The 18122-nt window shown below is 42.2% G+C and overlaps 1 protein-coding gene across 2 annotated transcripts; it reads left to right on the top strand.

Moving 5' to 3' along the window:
• The first annotated feature begins 1755 nt into the window (after nt 1–1755).
• LOC138830651 (protein SLFN14-like) lies at nt 1756–17908 on the top strand. 2 transcript variants are annotated; one of them, XM_070027184.1, is made up of 5 exons: nt 1756–1824; nt 4019–5115; nt 7403–7531; nt 9252–9963; nt 14297–17908. In XM_070027184.1, the coding sequence occupies exons 2-5, from the start codon at nt 4062–4064 to the stop codon at nt 15129–15131; spliced, it is 2730 nt and encodes a 909-aa protein (XP_069883285.1). In that variant the 5' UTR covers nt 1756–1824; nt 4019–4061; the 3' UTR covers nt 15132–17908. The 2 variants fall into 2 exon arrangements, with proteins under 2 accessions (XP_069883285.1, XP_069883284.1); XM_070027183.1 differs by having other exon boundaries at nt 1799–1824; nt 3945–5115.
• The last annotated feature ends 214 nt before the right edge of the window (nt 17909–18122 follow it).

Consider the following 18122-nt stretch of genomic DNA (forward strand, 5'->3'; position numbering starts at 1 on the left):
TTTTTTTTTTTTTTTTGGTTGGTCATGGGCTTGAACTCTGGGCCTGGGCACTGTCCCTCAGCTCTTCAGCTCAAGGCAAGCGCTCTACCACTTGAGCTACAGCGCCACTTCCAGCTTTTATTTTTTAATAAGATAATTATATCATCTAACAAAGTTGTTAAAGATGAATGAAAATAATGCTTAGCAATCAGAGTGCTCAGGCAATGTTACTGGTAGATGTTGAACTGTTAGGAGTTGTTTATATCTTTTCCCTCTAGAGAGGGTAATAGGCATGTGTCTCCTTCCAGCTGTCAGCTGTGTGGCAGAATGAGATGAGCTTTGGATCAGATAACCCAATGTTCAAATCCCAGCTCTGCTTATAGGTAACCCTGAGCTTTACTTTCTGATCAATTCTTTCATTTATAAGGTAGTAAAAAAAATGCCTGTCTTTCAGGCATTGAGAGGATTATATAAGAAGAGTCCATATTTGACCCAAATGAAGCAATCACTAAATGCACTATTTTGGGTTGCCAGGGGCACTGTACTGGTTTTGGAAGGTGCTTGATTATTCGATCATGGATTAATGAAGAAAAGGCTGACATTCTATGCTATTCACTATGTGTAGCATCTCATTTTATCCTTAAAATGTGGAGAAGGCACTATTATAAGAAAGATTGTGACGTTTAGGTTAGTTTAACCAAGGTCTCCCAGCTAGAATGTAAGGGCAGCATTTGAACACCCTACATATTCCCAAATAGAGGAAAGAATGGATGTAAGGGAACTTACCAGAGCCCAGTAATGGCATGGTGGAACCCAGGCTGTTGCTATTGGTAACTATGTTATCTAACTACACATATCCAGTCATTTCTATGAAATAATTAAGGTTGAAATGGAAACACTTGTGGGTCAAGAGATCAAGGACAAAGCTAGCCCTTTCAGCAGGTATCTGATACTTTCTGTCTGGTGAGCACATAGGCAGTGCCATATGACTATTAAGAAGTGGAAATGAACACAAATAAAGTAAGGGTTCTGAGCCTAGCACTGTTGGTACATACCTATAATCCCAGCTACTCAGGAGGCTGAGATCTGAAGCTCTCAGTTCAAAATCAGCCTGGACAGAAAAGTCTAGGAGTCTCCTCTCTCCAATTAACCACCAAAAAGCCAGAAGTGGAGCTGTGACTCAAGTGTTCGAATACCAACCTTGAGTGAGAAAGCTAAGGAAAGTAACCAGGCCCTGAGTTCAACCACAATACTAGTGCACACACACACACACACACACACACACAAACTTAAATCAAAATTTGCCTATCATCCTCAACTCAGTGACCACCAACATTTCTATGCATTTTACTACACTAGGTCTTATGTCTATCAAAGAGTAAGAGAAGAATAAAAATTACATAGAATAAACAATATGAAAGGTGGAAAATAAGTTAATGTTTTTTGAAATGAATATGTACAGCATAGCCTAACTTGAAATGAATGTAGTTAGTAGAGTTTTGCTAACAAAATTAACCAGGGCAGAAGGTACTTCTAGGATGTGTGGAACAGATCATCATTGTCTTAGGGGCTTCAATTTTTGACTGCTCATTTGAAGACCCTTGAGTTTTCCCATTATGAAACCCTGATTCACTCCCTGAGGTCAGGCCCTGACATAGACACTTCTTGAGTCCTTATCAGTCTTCCTCAGTGAGTCCATGTTATGAAGACTGGAGGAGTCTGGCAGAGTTCCTGCTCCTCCCAGGCCGATATCACAAGGCAACAGGGGCCTTGACAGAAGGCAAACATTGAGACCAGTGCCAGATGTGAAACTGAAGCAGCAAGAGAAAACTCCAAGAGCATCAGGTAAGAGAACTTTTTCCCCTAAATCTCATCGATCTAATTTTAGGTTCAGTTTATAGTCTTGAGTTCACCAAGGACAGTATAAAGGTAGCTAATGAGAAAAATATAAAGGTAAATGATTGGGAAATCTGGAAGGGTAGAAAGGCTATTCAACCGGATCTAGAATCTCAGAAAACATACTTTCATGGTTATCAGTATCCATGTAACATCGAGAAGACTTGGGAGTCATAAGGCCATAGGCCCAGCAAGTTCAAAGTTAATTAGATTTGTGTTACAGGTCCCATTGGTAAAAGTTGCAGAGAGACAAATTGCAGCTGAAAGTAAGGAAGAAAATACAATGGAACACATTGAAATTATAATGCGGGCTGGGGAGGTGGCTCAGTGGTAGAGTGCTTGCCTTGCATGCATGAGGCCCTGGGTTCGGTTCCTCAGCACCACATAAGCAAAAAGAAAAAAGCCGGAAGTGGCGCTGTGGCTCAAGAGCACTAGCCTTGAGCTGAAGAGCTGAGGGACAGCGCCCAGGCCCAGAGTTCAGGCCCCACGACTGGACCCCCCCCAAAAAAAAGAAAAGAAAAGAAATTATAATGCATCACTAGTTACTGGAGTTGTTCAAGCAATTACATGGTCATTTGTTGGGTTTTTTTTGTGTGTGTGATAGCTTTTCACTAGGTAGCTTAGGCTGGCTTCTAACTTTTTCCTTGTTCCTCAGCCTCTTGAGTTAGAATTATAAGCAAGTACCACCATGTCCAGATTAATGTGTGTGTGTTTTTTTAATATAACACAATCTTCTACAGTTTCTCTCTCTCTCTTTTTTTTTTTTTTTTTTGGTCAATCGTGGGGCTTGAACTCTGGGCTTAGGCACTGTCCCTGCAGTCTTCAGCTCAAGGTTAGCTTTCTACCACTTGAGCCTCAGCGCCACTTTTGGTTTTCTGGTAGTCATTTGGAGATATAAATCTCATGGACTTTCCTGCCTGGGCTGGCTTTGAACTGTGATCCTCAGATCTCCTGAGTAACTGGGATTACGGATGTGAGCCACCAGCGCCTGGCTTCTACAGTCTTTTTTATAGCAACATCTTCTACACTCCCTTAATTCTCTACTGCTTCTTTCCCCCTTGAAACATGAATAGAATCATTATTTGATTTCAACTTCTACTTCTGCATATTCGCTAATAAAATACATTTTTTATGCTGTTACTGGAACTTGAACTTGGGGCCTGGATGCTGTCCCTTGGCTTTTTTTCCCCCCCGCAAGGCTCATGCTCTACCACTTAAGCCACAGCTTCATTTCCTGCTTTTTACATAGTTAATTGGAGATACGAGTCTCACAGACTTTCCTGCCTGGGCTCGCTCCATGATCCTCAGATCTCAGCCTCTTGAGTAGCCAGGATTACAAGTGTGGGCTATGACTTACTCTTTTTTTTGGGGGGGGGGAATCCGGTCATGGGGCCTGAACTCTTTTTTTTTTTTTTTTTTTTTTTTTTGTCGGTCATGGGGCTTGAACTCTGGGCCTGGGCGCTGTCCCTCAGCTCTTCAGCTCAAGGCGAGTGCTCTACCACTTGAGCTACAGCACTACTTCCGGTTTTCTGGTGGTTTATTGGAGATAGGAGTCTCACGGTCTCTCCTGCCCGGGCTGGCTTTGAACCGCGATCCTCAGATCTCAGCCTCCTGAGTAGCTAGGATTACAGGCGTGAGCCACCAGTGCCCGGCGGGGCCTGAACTCTTGGCCTGGGCGCTGTCCCTCAGCTCTTCAGCTCAAGGCTAACGCTCTTCCACTTGAGCCACAGTGCCACTTCCAGCTTTTTTCTTTATGTGGTGCTGAGGAATCGAACCCAGGGCCTCAGGCATGCAAGGCAAGTGCTCTACCACTGAGCCACCTTCCCAGCCCCTGACTTATTCTTTAATAAAATAACTGTTCTGGGCTCAAAGTTACTGCTTTCTGATATTATTGGATGATGATTGAACATTTCAGCCATGTAATTTTCCCATATGGCAAAATATTAAGCGTTGACTTAAAATCTAGGCTTATTCTTGCTAAAAATAAAAAGGTTAAGGATACTTTTGTTAGGAATGAGTAGTATCAAAGATTATTTCCAATGTTAAAGTGTATATTCAATCATTTATAGGTTCAAAGAAAATATTAGCATCTCTGAAATTCTCACTAAGGCAGAAAAAACACCTCTGTCCTTGTTATTTGTAGAAGCCTTTTCTGTTGTTGTTTGGAGTTCAGAAGGGCTGCTGGGATGGAAAGCCTCCAGGCTGACATAGAAATGCTCTTTGCTGAGAAGATTGTGTCAGTGGGCAGAGTCACCTTTGGAGAAGAGAATAGGAAGATGATGACCAATAGCTGTTTGAAAAGAAATGAGAATCTGAAGATCATCAAGGCTATCTGTGCACTGCTAAATTCTGGAGGGGGCGTGATTAAGGCAGAGACTGATGATAGAACCTACAATTATCGATCCCATGGGCTGGGACAAGATTTAGAAACTTCCTTTCAGAAGCTCCTGCCTTCAGGCTCACAGAAGTACCTTGACTATACACAGCAGGGAGACCTTCTCCTGATTTTTGTGAAGGCATGGAACCCAGATGTTTGCAGCCTCCCAGTGAAGATTTGTAGCTTGCACTCCAATTTATATCGGAGAGATGTGACCTCTGCTATCAACCTGAACGCAAGCAATGCCCTGGAACTTCTTAGAGAGAAGGCATCTAGAGCCCAAAGAGGCACATGGGACTTACATACTCCTCAGAGAACCCTAAACAGATATATTCAAGAGGAGGAAGATATGAAGGTGGCTGCCTCAGAATTCTTTGAAAGGGATAGACTTAGGTATAAAGAGAAGCTCAACTTTACCGAGTCAACACACGTCGAGTTTAAAAGGTTCACCAGCAAGAAGATTGTCCCTCGGATTAAAGAAAGGCTACCTCACTATGTTTCTGCATTTGCCAACACTCTTGGGGGATACCTAATTATTGGGGTTGATGACAAGAGCAAAGAAGTGTTTGGATGTAAGAAAGAAAAAGTGAATCCTGACTTATTGAAAAATGAAATTGAAAACTACATAGAAAAGTTGCCTACATATCACTTCTGCCATAAGAAACCCAAGGTCAAGTTCACTACCAAAATCATAAATGTCTACCAAAGAGATGCCCTGTATGGTTATGTCTGTGTGGTTCGAGTAGAGCCCTTCTGCTGTGTGGTGTTTGCAGAGGATCCGGATTCCTGGATCATGATGGAAAATTCTGTCACAAGGCTGACAGCTGAGCACTGGGTGGTCATGATGCTGGATGCTCAGTCAGGTAAAGAGGAAGAGAGAATCATTGTCCCTTCCATAGGAAGGATCCCTTTCCTCTACTCTTCTGGTATTCAGTCATATATTTATCTTAAATAATATTTAACTTTTACTAAAATTGTTTATGTTTTCAAATGTTCTTCCATGACAGAATTTTTCCATATATATATTTATTTATTTAAATTTTTCTTGTCAGTTGTGGAGCTTGAAATCAAGGCCTGGGCGCTGTCCCTGAGCTCTTTTTCTTCAAGGCTAGGACTCTACCACTTTGAGCCAGAGCTCCATTTCTGGTTTTCTGGTGGTTAATTAGAGCTAAGAATATCATGGGCTGAGGCTGGGAAGGTGGCTCAGTGGTAGAGCGCTTGCCTTGCATGCCTGAGGCCCTGGGTTCGATTCCTCAGCACCACATAAACAAAAAGAAAAAAGCCAGAAGTGGCACTGTGGCTCAAGTGGTAGGTAGAGTGCTAGCCTTGAGTTGAATAGCTGAGGGACAGTGCCCAGACCCAGAGTTCAGGCCCCATGACCGGACCCCCCCCCCAAAAAAAAAAAGGAATATCATGGGCTTTTCTTCCTGGGCTGGCTTTGAACTAATATTCTCAGATCTCAGCCTTCTGAATAATTAGGAAATTAGGATTACAGGTGTGAGCCACCAGCACCTGGCTGTCCCAAATTTAGTTCTAATATTCTTTAGTTTAAAAAAATATCCTTTAGTTTCTACTATTATTTGTTTATGACCTCTGTGTGTGTGTGTGTCTGTGTCTGTGTGTGTGTGTGTGTGTGTGTCTGTGTGTCTATGTGTTGGTAAATAGAGCCTGAACTCCTGGCATGGGTGCTATACCTTAGTTTTTATGCTCAAGGCTGTCACTCTACCACTTGAGCCACACCCCCACTTTCAGCTTTTTGCTGATATGAGTCACATGGACTTTCCTCCTGCCTGGCTGGCTTTGGACCTCGATGTTCAGATCTCATCCCCTAAATAGCTAGGATTACAGGCATGAGCCACTGACTTCTGGCGAGAATTTGATCTCTTTGGGGTCAAGCAATGCATGAATTTCAGTCTATATTGGGAGAGTTATAGCATACTATCTGCTATGAATTAGTGAAATTTCCTTTTTATGCAAGGTAAAGGTTGGTCAAGCCGGGCGCTGGTGGCTCACGCCTGTAATCCTAGCTACTCAGGAGGCTGAGATCTGAGGATCGCGGTTCAAAGCCAGCCCGGGCAGGAGAGACTGTGAGACTCCTATCTCCAATAAACCACAAGAAAACCGGAAGTGGCGCTGTAGCTCAAGTGGTAGAGCGCTTGCCTTGAGCTGAAGAGCTGAGGGACAGCGCCCAGGCCCAGAGTTCAAGTCCCACTACCGACCAAAAAAAAAAAAAAAAAAAAAGGTTGGTCAAAAAATTGCAGGGTAATTTTCCTAAATAGAAACAATTTCACTCATTTTCAGAGAAACACTGTTTAAAAATGACTCTGCTCGAAGCCTTTCAAGGAAACCATTTTTGAAGAATTTGAACTGTTCCAATAACACTAAGAGCTAACATAGCAAACCCTTGAGTTTGGAATACCATCATGTGGGGGAATGATTCAAAAAGTAGTACTGGACTGGGGGATGGTAGTGCAGGACACCTAGTACTTCCCTGGTACTTCCCTGACTGGAATCAACCTTGGTGATTTCTAATCCACCCCAAAGGACTTAAAGACCAAACTGAGTTTACCAGCTTGCTTTAGGGTAAATATGTTCACAATTGGACAAAAGAAGTTTAAATCCAAGACTTGAGTGATTATAATCTTTTTTTGTTGTTGTTATTGGTTGTGGGGCTTGAACTCTGGGCCTGGAGACTGTTCCTGAGCTCTTAAGCTCAAAGCAAGCGCTCTACTGCTTGAACCACAGCATCACTTCCTATAATCTTTTTTTATTGTCCTAAATTTGTTAGAGGTCCCTCTCTCTTTCTTTCCCTCTCCCCTTTCTCCTTCTCTCTCCCTTTTCCCCTTTCCTCCCCCACATCCCTAAGCTAGAGATCCTATGCTTTCTGAACCATCTAGCCTTGGATGAAGACTTACAATTAAAACAACATGTAGCCAGGCACTAAAACCAGCCCAGGCAGTAAAGTCTGTGAGGCTCTTATCTCCAAATGACTACCCAAAAAAGCCAGAAGTGGCCCTGTAGCTCCAAGTGGTAGAGCTCTAGCTTTGAACATAAGGGCTCAGGGACAGTGCCCAGACCCTGAGTTCAAGCCCCATGAACAACAAAAAAAATTTTTTTTTGTCTAAAACTAGTTTCCATGTGATTATTTAGCTCCTTCCAGTTTGGCCAGAGACCACAGTGCTCACCTGCTTTCACCAGCCTCTTCTGCACCAAGAAGCCCAGCATATCCCACAAAAGTCCTGGAATTTAAGAAGGATCTGCAACAACGTGTGTTTCCAGGTATTCCTGTTTTGCTTTGTTTATCTGAGATAGAGTCTCAATACATAACCCAGTCCTGACTCAAACTCAGGTATTTCCTTTTGATTTCAGGCGAACAGATGATTTGTTTTGTAAAATGAAGTAGGAAACTATGAAATTCACAGTTCCAGGGGTAAATAGCTCTTGCCAAACATGTAAAGGCCCTGGGTTTGATTCCCCAGTACCTCAAAAATAAACAAGCACAAAATAATAAACTTGGGAGGAGTTGGTGTGAGTTAATCCAAGTGTTTCTTCTTAAGGAAGAACAAATATAGAACTTTTCAGACATCATGAGCCTGAAATAATATACATTAATATTACATTATATATTACATTATGTAACATATTATATAGAATATACATACTATATATGATTACACAACTATATACAATATAATAATGTGTAATATATAATACAATGTAATAATATACAATATTTATTATATATAGCTATAGGATTAGTACTATATAATAATATATCTATATGATAGTAAAACAATGTATCTTATATACAATATATTAATGTATCACATTTTATCATGTACTTCTAGTATATATAATATATGTGCTAGATATTATATGTTACATATTACATATGTTTTTTTTTTTCATTACTAAACTTACATATGCTTCCTGGTTTCCAGTCCCATGTTGCTTTCATTCTCCAAATCTGAGAGCGCTAGCATACCTTACGTCTATACCATGAGAACTGTTTCCTGGTTTTCAGAAAGAGCCACAGAGTCCTCTGAACTGCTAAAGCAGAGTTTCTCCGCCTCCACACTATTGTCATAATTCTTTGTCAGGGAGTTGTGAGTGCCAGGTAATTAATTGTAGGCTGTTGGCAGCATTCCTGGCCTCTGCCCAGTAGATACTAATACCATCTCTCTAGTTATAACAATAAAAAACTTGCCAGTTTGTCAGAGGTCCCCTAGGTAGGGGGATAAATTGCTGATCATTAAAAATTTGCTGTGCTAAAGGAGAAGTTTTAGTTTCCCCCAAAGCATCAGTGTCCCAGAAAGGCCTAGGGAGGAAGCAGTGACTTCCTGTAAGTCGTGGAGCATCTGGGCTTGAGGAAAAGGTTTTGTGAAGATCCCTCTCAGATAGCTTTCTCCAGGTTAGAGCTGGAATTCCTCCTGTAGCCTTGGGCTATGCCAAGAGGATGCTGCCTTTGTTTTTTGTTTTTTGTCTGTTGTGGGGCTTGAACTCTGGACCTGGGCATTTTGTCCCTCAGCTCTTCAACTCAAGGCTAACACTCTACTACTGAGCCACAGTACCACTTCCAGTTTTCTGAGTGGTTTATTGGAGATAAGAGTCTCACGGTCTTTCCTGCCTAGGCTGGCCTTGAACCTCGATCTTCAGATCTCAGCCTCCTGCTGGGATGTTGCCTTTTTTTTTTTAAGTTGGTTGTGGGGTCTGAACTATGGGCCTGGGCACTGTCCCTCAGCTCTTCAGCTCAAGGCTAGCAGTCTACCACTTGAGCCACAGCGCTACTTCTGGCTTTTTCTGCTTATGTGGTGCTGAGGAATCGAACCCAGGGCCTCATGCATGCAAGGCAAGCACTCAACCACTGAGCCAACTTTCCAGCGCTGGGATGCTGACTTTGCAGCAAGGAAACTCATAGTTTTGTGGCCACAACAATCTGTATTTAACCATGTTTTATGCTTTTGTCAGTTTTAGTAACTTCAGTTCTTTGAATTTTCAGTGACACAGGAAGAGATGCGATTTCAACCAGAATCTCTCTGTCGGCAGTTATTCTCAGATCATGAAGGACTGGAGCAATTCATGAAGACACAGATCTATCCTTGTTCTCAGGGGGTTGTGATATTTTCTAGAAGCTGGGCTAGCGATATTGGTTTAAGGAAAGAGGAAAATGTCCTGTGTGATGCACTCTTGATAGCCGTTAACAGCCCCTTGGTACTCTATACCATCTTTAAAGATGCTAGCTGGATGGGAGGTCTTCAATATGCCAAAGACACTGCCCTGCAGTTAAAGCAGAAACTGCAAACTGAGGGTGGCTATACAGGGAAGGTGTGCGTCATTCCAAGGCTGACACCTCTGACCAGCTGGCCAGATGGACCTTGTGAATTCCCTATGTACTACCCCCAGTCCTACAGGCTCTCCAGTGAAGAAGTGGAGGACATCTTGCAGGCCCTTGTGGTCATCTCCTTCTGCTCTACATCTCTTCTGAGTGACTGCCTGGGCTGTGAGTACTTCGACCTGCTTGTAACAGAGCAGTGTGAGTTGCTTTCTCAGAGCCTTCATGAAACTCGGGAATTGTTCATCCACTGCTTTCCAGGAACCCGGAAGACAGCCCTGGCCACGAAGATCATGGGGAAAATTAAAGACTTCTTCCATTGCAAACCAAAAGAGATCCTCTATGTTTGTGAAAGTGACTCCCTCAAGGGTTTGGTGAGGTGAGAGTTTTACTAAACTAAAAACAAAAACATACTTAATCTTTACAACAGTGCCACAAAAGTAATTTGTATTTTCTATTTACTTTAAATCAGTTTAAAATTGGGAGGGGCTAAGCACTCATGGCTCACACCTGCAATCCTAGCTACTCAGGAGGCTGAGCTCTAATGATTACAATTTGAAGCTAGCTAGCCCAAATAAGAAAGTCCATCTGACTCATATCTCCAATTAACCAGCAAAAAGCCAGAACTAGAGCTGTGGCTAAGGGACAGTGCCCAGGCCCTGAGTTCAAGCCCCAGTCTTGGTAAAAAATAAATAAGCAAATTTGGCAATGACTCTTTGTTGAGTAAATTTAAGCACCCAAGCCAAAATAAATGGTTCTAAATGGCCAGGTAGTTTAATTATAAGTGGATAATTTATACTGTTCAAGTTTTTAAAATGTTATAAATAAACTTAGTATGCATAACTTTACATTTGTTGACCTAGAAATGTTTTCCCCACAATCTGTGGTCTTAAATCTAAGAAAAGTAGAAATGAATCCTTTTTGCTTTGAAGATACTTTTTTTGCCTGATATTTAATGTTTTAAAATTGTAAGATTAGTTACTTATGACTCAAATATAGAAATCATTGATATTGTTTATAAAATATTTTGATCCATTTGACTTACTTTACACTGATAATTTTAGAAAGCAGGCAGAATTTATTCTGATTAAAATCTCAGGGCTGGGAAGGTGGCTCAGTGGTAGAGCACTTGCCTTGCATGCATGAGGCCCTGGGTTAGATTCCTCAGCACCACCTAAGCAAAAAGAAAAAAGCTGGAAGTGGCGCTGTGGCTCAAGTGGTAGAGTGCTAGCCTTGAGCTGAAGAGCTGAGGGACAGTGCCCAGGCCCAGAGTTCATGCCCCACGACTGGACCCCCCCCCCAAAAAAAAAGACTAGTATTTTACCACTCAAGCCACAGCTTTGCTTTCAGCTTTCTAGCAGTTAGTTGGAAATAGGAATCTCACAGACTTTCCTACCCAGGTTGGCTTCTAGCTATAATCCTTAAATCTCAGCTTACTGAGTAGTGAGGATTACTGCTATGAGCAACCAGCCCAGGGTTGACTCCAGTTATCTTTTTTTAAAACTTTAACCTGTTTCTTTTTTAATTTTTAAATTGTTATTATAAAGGTGGTATATAGAATGGTTACAGTTTCCAGGTATACTTTGTTGTTGTTGGTGGTGGTCGTAGGGCCTGAACTCTGGGCCTGGGTGCTGTCCCTCAGCAATTCAGCTCAAGGCTAGTGCACTACCACTTGAGCCATAGTGCCACTTCTGGCTTTTTCTGCTTATCTGGTGCTGAGGAATTGAACTCAGGGCCTCATGCATGCAAGGCAAGCACTCTACCACTGAGCCACCTTCCCAGCCCTCCAGGTATATTTTTGAGCATCATTCATATTTAAACACTGTGTTACATTTAGTGTTAGCGGAAAAAACATACTGAAGACCTTACCATTAAAAATTATTTAAGGTTCATGCATATAACCCTAAGTACTCAGGAGGCTGAGATCTGAAGACTGAAGTTCAAAGCCAGCCTAGGCAGGAAAGTCTGTGAGACTCTTATCTCCAATTAACTACCAAAAAAGTCAGAAGTGGAGCTATAGCTCAAGTGGTAGAATACTAGCTGTTAAGAAAAGTGTTCAGGGACAGTGCCGAGGGTCTAACTGAGTTCAAGTCCCAGGACTAGTGCTCATGTGCACACACACACAACATACACACACACGTATGTGTGTGTGTGTATGTTGTGTGTGTGTGCACATGAGCACTACGTGTGTGCGTGTGTGTGTATGTTGTGTGTGTGCACATGAGCACGTGTGTGTGTGTGTGTGTGTGTGTGTGTGTGTGTGTATGTTGTGTGTGTTATAATAAAGACAGATTTATTTTAGGCTAGAAGTAGAGCAGCAACTACTTGTCAGTGAAAGAGACCTTTAGGCACACTCCTAATAAACTAGTACAAGCCAGGTACTAGTGACTGATGCCTATAACCTTAGCTAATCTAGAGGCTAAATTCTGGAGATCAAGGTTTGAAGTCAGCCCAGGCAGAAAGGGTTCTCTAGACTCTCCAAAATAGCCTGCAGAAAAGCAGAGCTGGAGACATGGCTCAAGTGGTAGAATATACCAGCTTACTAAACATAAGGCCCTAAATTCAAGCCCCAGTATAAGAAGAAAGAAAGAAGGAAAGAAAGAAAGAAAGAAAGAAAGAAAGAAAGAAAGAAAGAAAGAAAGAAAGAAAGAAAGAAAGAAAGAAAGAAAGGAAGGAAGGAAGGAAGGAAGGAAGAGAAAGAGAAAGAGAGAGAGAGAAAGAAAGGGGGAGGGAGGAAGCGAGGAATGAAGAAAGGAAGGAAGAAAGAAAGAAAAAGAAGGAAGGAAGGAAGAAAGAAAGGAAAGAAGGAAGGAAGGGACCAGTAGAAAATTGGGTATGGTGGCACACATATTTGTAATCTCAATACTCAAGAGACTGGGAGGGTTTAAAGTCTGAGGCCATCTTGAGCTACATATTGAGACACCCTCCTGACCCCCCCCCACACACACACACAAAGAAGAAAATAGAATGAGGAAGACTTTCTAAGTTAAAAAAAAAAACCAGCAAATTCAAAGACATGTAGACACTACAGACCAGAATGGTAGGTCTGGGGGTGGGTATAAGGCAGATAGTGATATTGGAAATGAGGGAGATATTAGATTCCCGAGGATCTTGTAAATTGTGCTAAGGGCTATATTTGCCATTAAGCTTTACAGATTTTTTTAAACTGTCAGTTGAAAGGCTAATTTGACAAATACCTATTGAACCTCTAATATGAGGGGAGATGCAGAGATGGCTAAGAATCAGAGCATTTTTTCAAGAGCCTGCACAGTTCAAACTGGAGGAAAGCAAAAATAGTTCATAATTAAAACACAGAAATAGCTCATGTAAAATCAGGGAATCTTTAGGAACTTGTGCTCATCCTTGAATTCAAATTAGAGAAGACAAGAAACTGGTTTGTATTAAAAAGCAAGGGAAGAAATAGAATTTGTTTTAGAAGAAATTTGAATTCCTTCATAAAGATTGTGATATAAGCTGGGCACTAGTAGCTTAGACCTGTATTCCTAATTACTCAGAAGGCAGAGATCTGAGAGTTGTGGTTCAAAGCCAGGCCAGGCAGAAAAGTCCCTGTGAGACTTTTATCTCCAATTAATCACTCAAAAACTGGAAGTGGAGCTGTGGCTCAAAGTGGTAGGGCACTAGCCTTGAGCAAAAAAAACCTCAGGGACAGTGCCCAGACTCTGAGTTCAAGCCCCACAACTGACCAAAAAATATTGTGGTATACCTCTAGGTGACTGCTTTCCAGATCTGTAAAAGAACAGAAAGTTTGGGGGGCTGGGAAGGTGGATCAGTGGTAGAATGCTTATCTTGCATGTATGAGACCCTGGGTTTGATTCCTCAGCACCACATAAGCAAAAAGAAAAAAAAGAACAAAAAGTTTAAAAATATGGTAACATAAATTACTTTTGAGGAGCTGGGAGGTGGCTTACTGGTAGAGTGCTTATCTTGCATGTATGAGGCCCTGGGTTTGATTCCTCAGCATCACATAAGCAGATAAATCCGGAAGTGGCACTGTGGCTCAAGTGGTAGACTGCTAGCCTTGAGCTGAAGAGCTGAGGGACAGCACCTAGGCCCAGAATTCAGGCCTGTGACTGAGAAAAAAAAAATCATTTGTGAGCTTTTGTTTAGCAGTAAGGGTCTTGTCTTCAAGGATTGTCAAGTAGCAAAAATGGATACTAATAGAGATAATAAAATCTCCTACCTCCTTTGTAATAATGGAAGTTTCACATACAGATTGAAGTAAATACTTCATAAAGATAGGGTATAAGATTCTGCATTCTGTCAAGTGACTTGTCAATGTAGCTGTTTTGTGGTGTTGACACTAGTAAGTTGATGAATGCACCTCCAAAGGGGGAATTAACCTCTTATTCCAATCCAATCTTTTTCTTTTTCTTTTGTTGGTCGTGGGGCTTGAACTCCGGGCCTGGGCACTGTCCCTCAGCTCTTCAGCTCAAGGCAAGCTCTCTACCACTTGTGCCACAGCACTACTTCTGATTTTCTGAGTGGTTTATTAGAGATGAGAGTCTCACGGAGTTTCCTGCCCGGGTTGTCTTTGAACTGTGATCCTCAGATCTCAGCCTCTTGAGAAGTTAGGATTACCAGCGTGTGCCACTGGCACCTGGCCCCAATTCAGTCTTCTGATTCCAATTCCAGTGCTACTGATGCCTTTGTTTTTATGCCTGAAAACCCTGTTTTCTCTTTCCTCCTCATAGCCAACAAACCCCCTTCCGTGCTGTGACCCGGAACGTGTTCATGCAAGGAGATTTCTCAAGGATTAAGCACATAGTGATGGATGAGACAGAGAATTTCTGCAGTACATATGGAAATTGGTACCTGAAGGCCAGGAGCATCACTCACCCTAAGGAGAAGGGGGATGGAAGTGAAAACCCTCAGCACAGGATCCTCTGGCTTTTTCTAGACCCTTTCCAAGTCCATCATGCAGAAGTCAATGGCCTCCCGCCTCCTTCTGCTCAATTTCCTCGGAGAACAATCACCAATGGGATCCACTGTGCTTGGGAAATAGCAATGGTCATGAAGGAAGAAATGGAAAGGATCAGAGAAAACCCTCTCTCCCATGTGTCTCCAGATAGTGTGGCATTGTTCCAGGAAGCTGTCTATGAGGAAGCCATGTGTGCCCAGGCTCCACCTGGGGTGTATGAAATCAAGACCCAAATGACCACAGAACAAATAGCAAAGTATGTGGCAGAAAAGTGTCACAGCTTGTTCCAATGGGGCTATCTGCCCAAGGATATAGCAGTCCTATACACGAGACCGGAGGAAAGAGGACGCTACCAGCCTGTGCTCCTAAGAGAAATGAACTTAATTCACACCCACAAAGCAACAGAGGTGGTGTTCAGCAGGGCTGCAGGTGTTCAGGACAATCACATTGTTTTAGACAGTGTTCAGCAGTTCTCAGGCCTTCAAAGGAATATTGTGTTTGGGCTTAGTTCAGAAGGTGCCCAGCCAGAGGAATTTCAAAAGCTCTGCTTTGCTTCAAGAGCCATTAGCCACCTCTATCTGCTCTATGAAAAGAGGAAAGCCTTCTGAAAATGATTATAAACAACATGGGAGTCTCTCTGCCTACATAGGTGTCAGCTATTCCTTTTGGCAAACAAGAAAATCTAGGTACATCTGTGAGGCTCTGAACCACAGAGCTGTCTCTTGAGGCTCAGCCTCAGCAGTTACCCTGTTCCTTTCCCAGTCCATTTTTCTTCTCTGCACAATCACAACACATGTGTCACTGGTCTCATGCTGCCTCCTCCAGCTCAATCCAGCTTTTATCCTGCCATCTGAAGGGGTTATCCTCAAATAGCTACTTTATGAAATCTTCTGCTCAGATACTTCCAGTGAGTAGTCCCCACAGCCTTCAAATCACATCAGTTCCTCAAATGTTCCATCATGCATCCTGATTTATTCTCCTACCTATGTCCTGGATTGTACCTCTGGTCCCCCAGTGTTTCCAATACACTCCAGACTCATTGGCCCATTTTGTGGCAGGATGCCCTCCATGACAGTTATGCTGATTGGGTGTTTTACTAACATCTCCATATTGACTGTGGGCTTTAAGTTTACATGTTCAAAATTTGATTTATTCATTCCACTAAATCTAAATCAGTCTCTTGGTGACAGTACTATGCCAGCTAAGCTCACAAAAGACTAACATATGATGGAAAAATGCCACTCTGTTAAATTATGATGAGGATTGTAGGGACCAATAGGCTTTTGCTAATCTGAGCATTCAACAAAAGCATAGAACCTAGACTCCATGAGCAGAGCTTTGCTCTAAAGGGATCTGAGCTAGAGGGTAAGTCTAAACCTATGGCTGCAGTCCTGGACATGGACTACACAGAAACAACTCTCATCTACCCCCTGCTTCTCCAAATACTTTGCCATCTCTTCTCTCTCCTTTCCTCTTCTACATAGCCTTAATATGTTGGATAAAATAATTTGTTTAATAAAGTAACTAAGATTGCTGTGTTCTGGTAGCTATGCTTATAATCCTAGCTACTCAGGAGACTGCTGAGGATTCCAGATCAAAGTCAGCCCCTGCAGGAAAGTCCCTGCAACCCTCAGCCAAAATTAACCACCAGAAAAGTCAGAAGTAGAACTGAGGCTCAAGGAGTAGAAAACTAGCTTTGAGTAAAAAAGCTAAGGGACAGAACTCAGATCCTGAGTTCAAGCCCCAATACTGGCACAAAAATAAAATAAATAAGATAAACAAGCATTGCCCATGATAAAAAGTGTTTAGAAAGAAGAAAAGGAGGGTAATTATTATATAAGGTTGGGGAATGGAGAAAGGGGGAAAAGTTCTTAAATCTTCTCAATATTCAAACTTAGCACTTTTTTACCTTTTTGAGTGTTTATTTCTATGCTTCATTCATAGAAGAATACTTTCACATAGTTACAATCAAGTTGTATAATCACCACTATAAATATTTAACTTTTTTAGAGGTAAGACTATAGATTGCATTATTGTTCATCTCTTCCAATGTCTATGCCCTTCATAGTGCCTTACATGAGAGCTATAGATACTTTCCTACACCTGGGATGTGGGCTTGGCCACGTGATCTTATTTAGCCAAGGAAATGTTCGTATTTTGCAATGTGCACAAAGGCTATGTATTTGATCTCTTAGGTTTCCACTACCTCCATACAAAGAACATGCCCTCCATGGCCTATTAATCATTGAGGAATGAGAGACATGGAAACTTAACTCATAGGCTAGAGCCAAGCTCAACCAAGTCCAACTAGATCAACCAAAACCCAGCTGACTTGAAAACACATAACTGAGAAATAAACATTTGTCTTATGACTGAGTTTTTGTTTTTGTTTTTTTTGGGTCCGGTCATGGGGCCTGAACTCTGGGCCTGGGCACTGTCCCTCAGCTCTTCAGCTCAAGGCTAGTGCTCTACCACTTGAGCCACAGCACCACTTCCGACTTTTTTTCTTTTTGCATATGTGGTGCTGAGGAATCAAACCCAGGGCCTCATGCATGCAAGGAAAGCGCTCTACCACTGAGCCACCTTCCCAGCCCGCCTTATGACTGAGTTTTTAAGGTTACTTGTTATATAGCGGTAGCTGACTAATGCCAGTACTGCTCCATGTGGTAGCATGTCTTCAAAAGCATCATTTGTGTGTGCACGTGCGTGTGCATGCATGCTCACGTCGCACACTGCTCATTGGACTTAAACTTAGGGTCTGGGCACTGTCCCTGATAATTTTTTGCTCAAGGCTAGCACTTTACCACTTGAGCCACAGCTGTACATCCAGAATTTTGGTAGTTAATTGGAAAAAGAGTCTTGTGAAGTTTCCTTCTTGGGCTAGCTTTGAACTTCAATTCTCAGATCTCAACTGCCTCAGTAGCTAGGATTACAGGTGTGAGCCTCCAATGCTCACCTGAGAGAATCATTTTCAGTGGTCATCCTAGCACATCCTAAATCATGACATTTTAATTGAAGGATTGACTCCCACCCTAGTTTCCCAGGTGCATACAGATACCTGGCAACCCACCAAAGATAAGTGCAGACTGCCTAACTCCAGCAAGCCTATCTAAGCCTGGTTGTAAACATTCCATCATGGGCCCAGCCGAAAAGCCCTCCACCTCCCTTGACCTAGTGGCTTTTTCATTATCCTCTGCCTCTTTGCTCAGACCTCATAAAAACCCAGCTCCTATCCCAACTCTACACATAGTCTCTAAGCCTGCAGAAAAGCTGTGTCCCTCACTGCTCTATCTCAATAAACAGTCCTTGCCTGTGGAAGATCGAGTCCGGCCTGTTTCCTTCCTTTCTTCTCCATAATTATTCTTTTCTTGTGTAACTAGCAATGTCATACTATTAAAACTAAACCAGCACATTAGTATGCTACATTTTTTCTGCTGTAGTTATTAATCCTCAGAAATGGATTACTGGATCAAAAAGGTGGCCTGAAGGAAGCAGAAACTCATTTAAATTGGTTCTGTTGTAGACTGTACAGAAAACCCAATCACTGCACTTGACAACTTATAGACTTGTTCTTGCCTTAAGGAAGAGAATGAAATGTA

Source organism: Dipodomys merriami, unplaced genomic scaffold (genome assembly GCF_024711535.1).
Source record: "Dipodomys merriami isolate MVZ:Mamm:240054 unplaced genomic scaffold, mDipMer1.0.p SCAF_19, whole genome shotgun sequence".
Lineage (NCBI taxonomy): Eukaryota > Metazoa > Chordata > Mammalia > Rodentia > Heteromyidae > Dipodomys > Dipodomys merriami.

Coding starts and splice junctions, on each gene's coding strand:
- LOC138830651 (XM_070027184.1), top strand. CDS start 4,062: ATGGAAAGCCTCCAGGCTGACATAGAAATGCTCTTTGCTGAGAAGATT. Junction 7,532..9,251: donor GCAACAACGTGTGTTTCCAG/GTATTCCTGTTT, acceptor TTGAATTTTCAG/TGACACAGGAAGAGATGCGA. Junction 9,964..14,296: donor TCCCTCAAGGGTTTGGTGAG/GTGAGAGTTTTA, acceptor TCCTCCTCATAG/CCAACAAACCCCCTTCCGTG.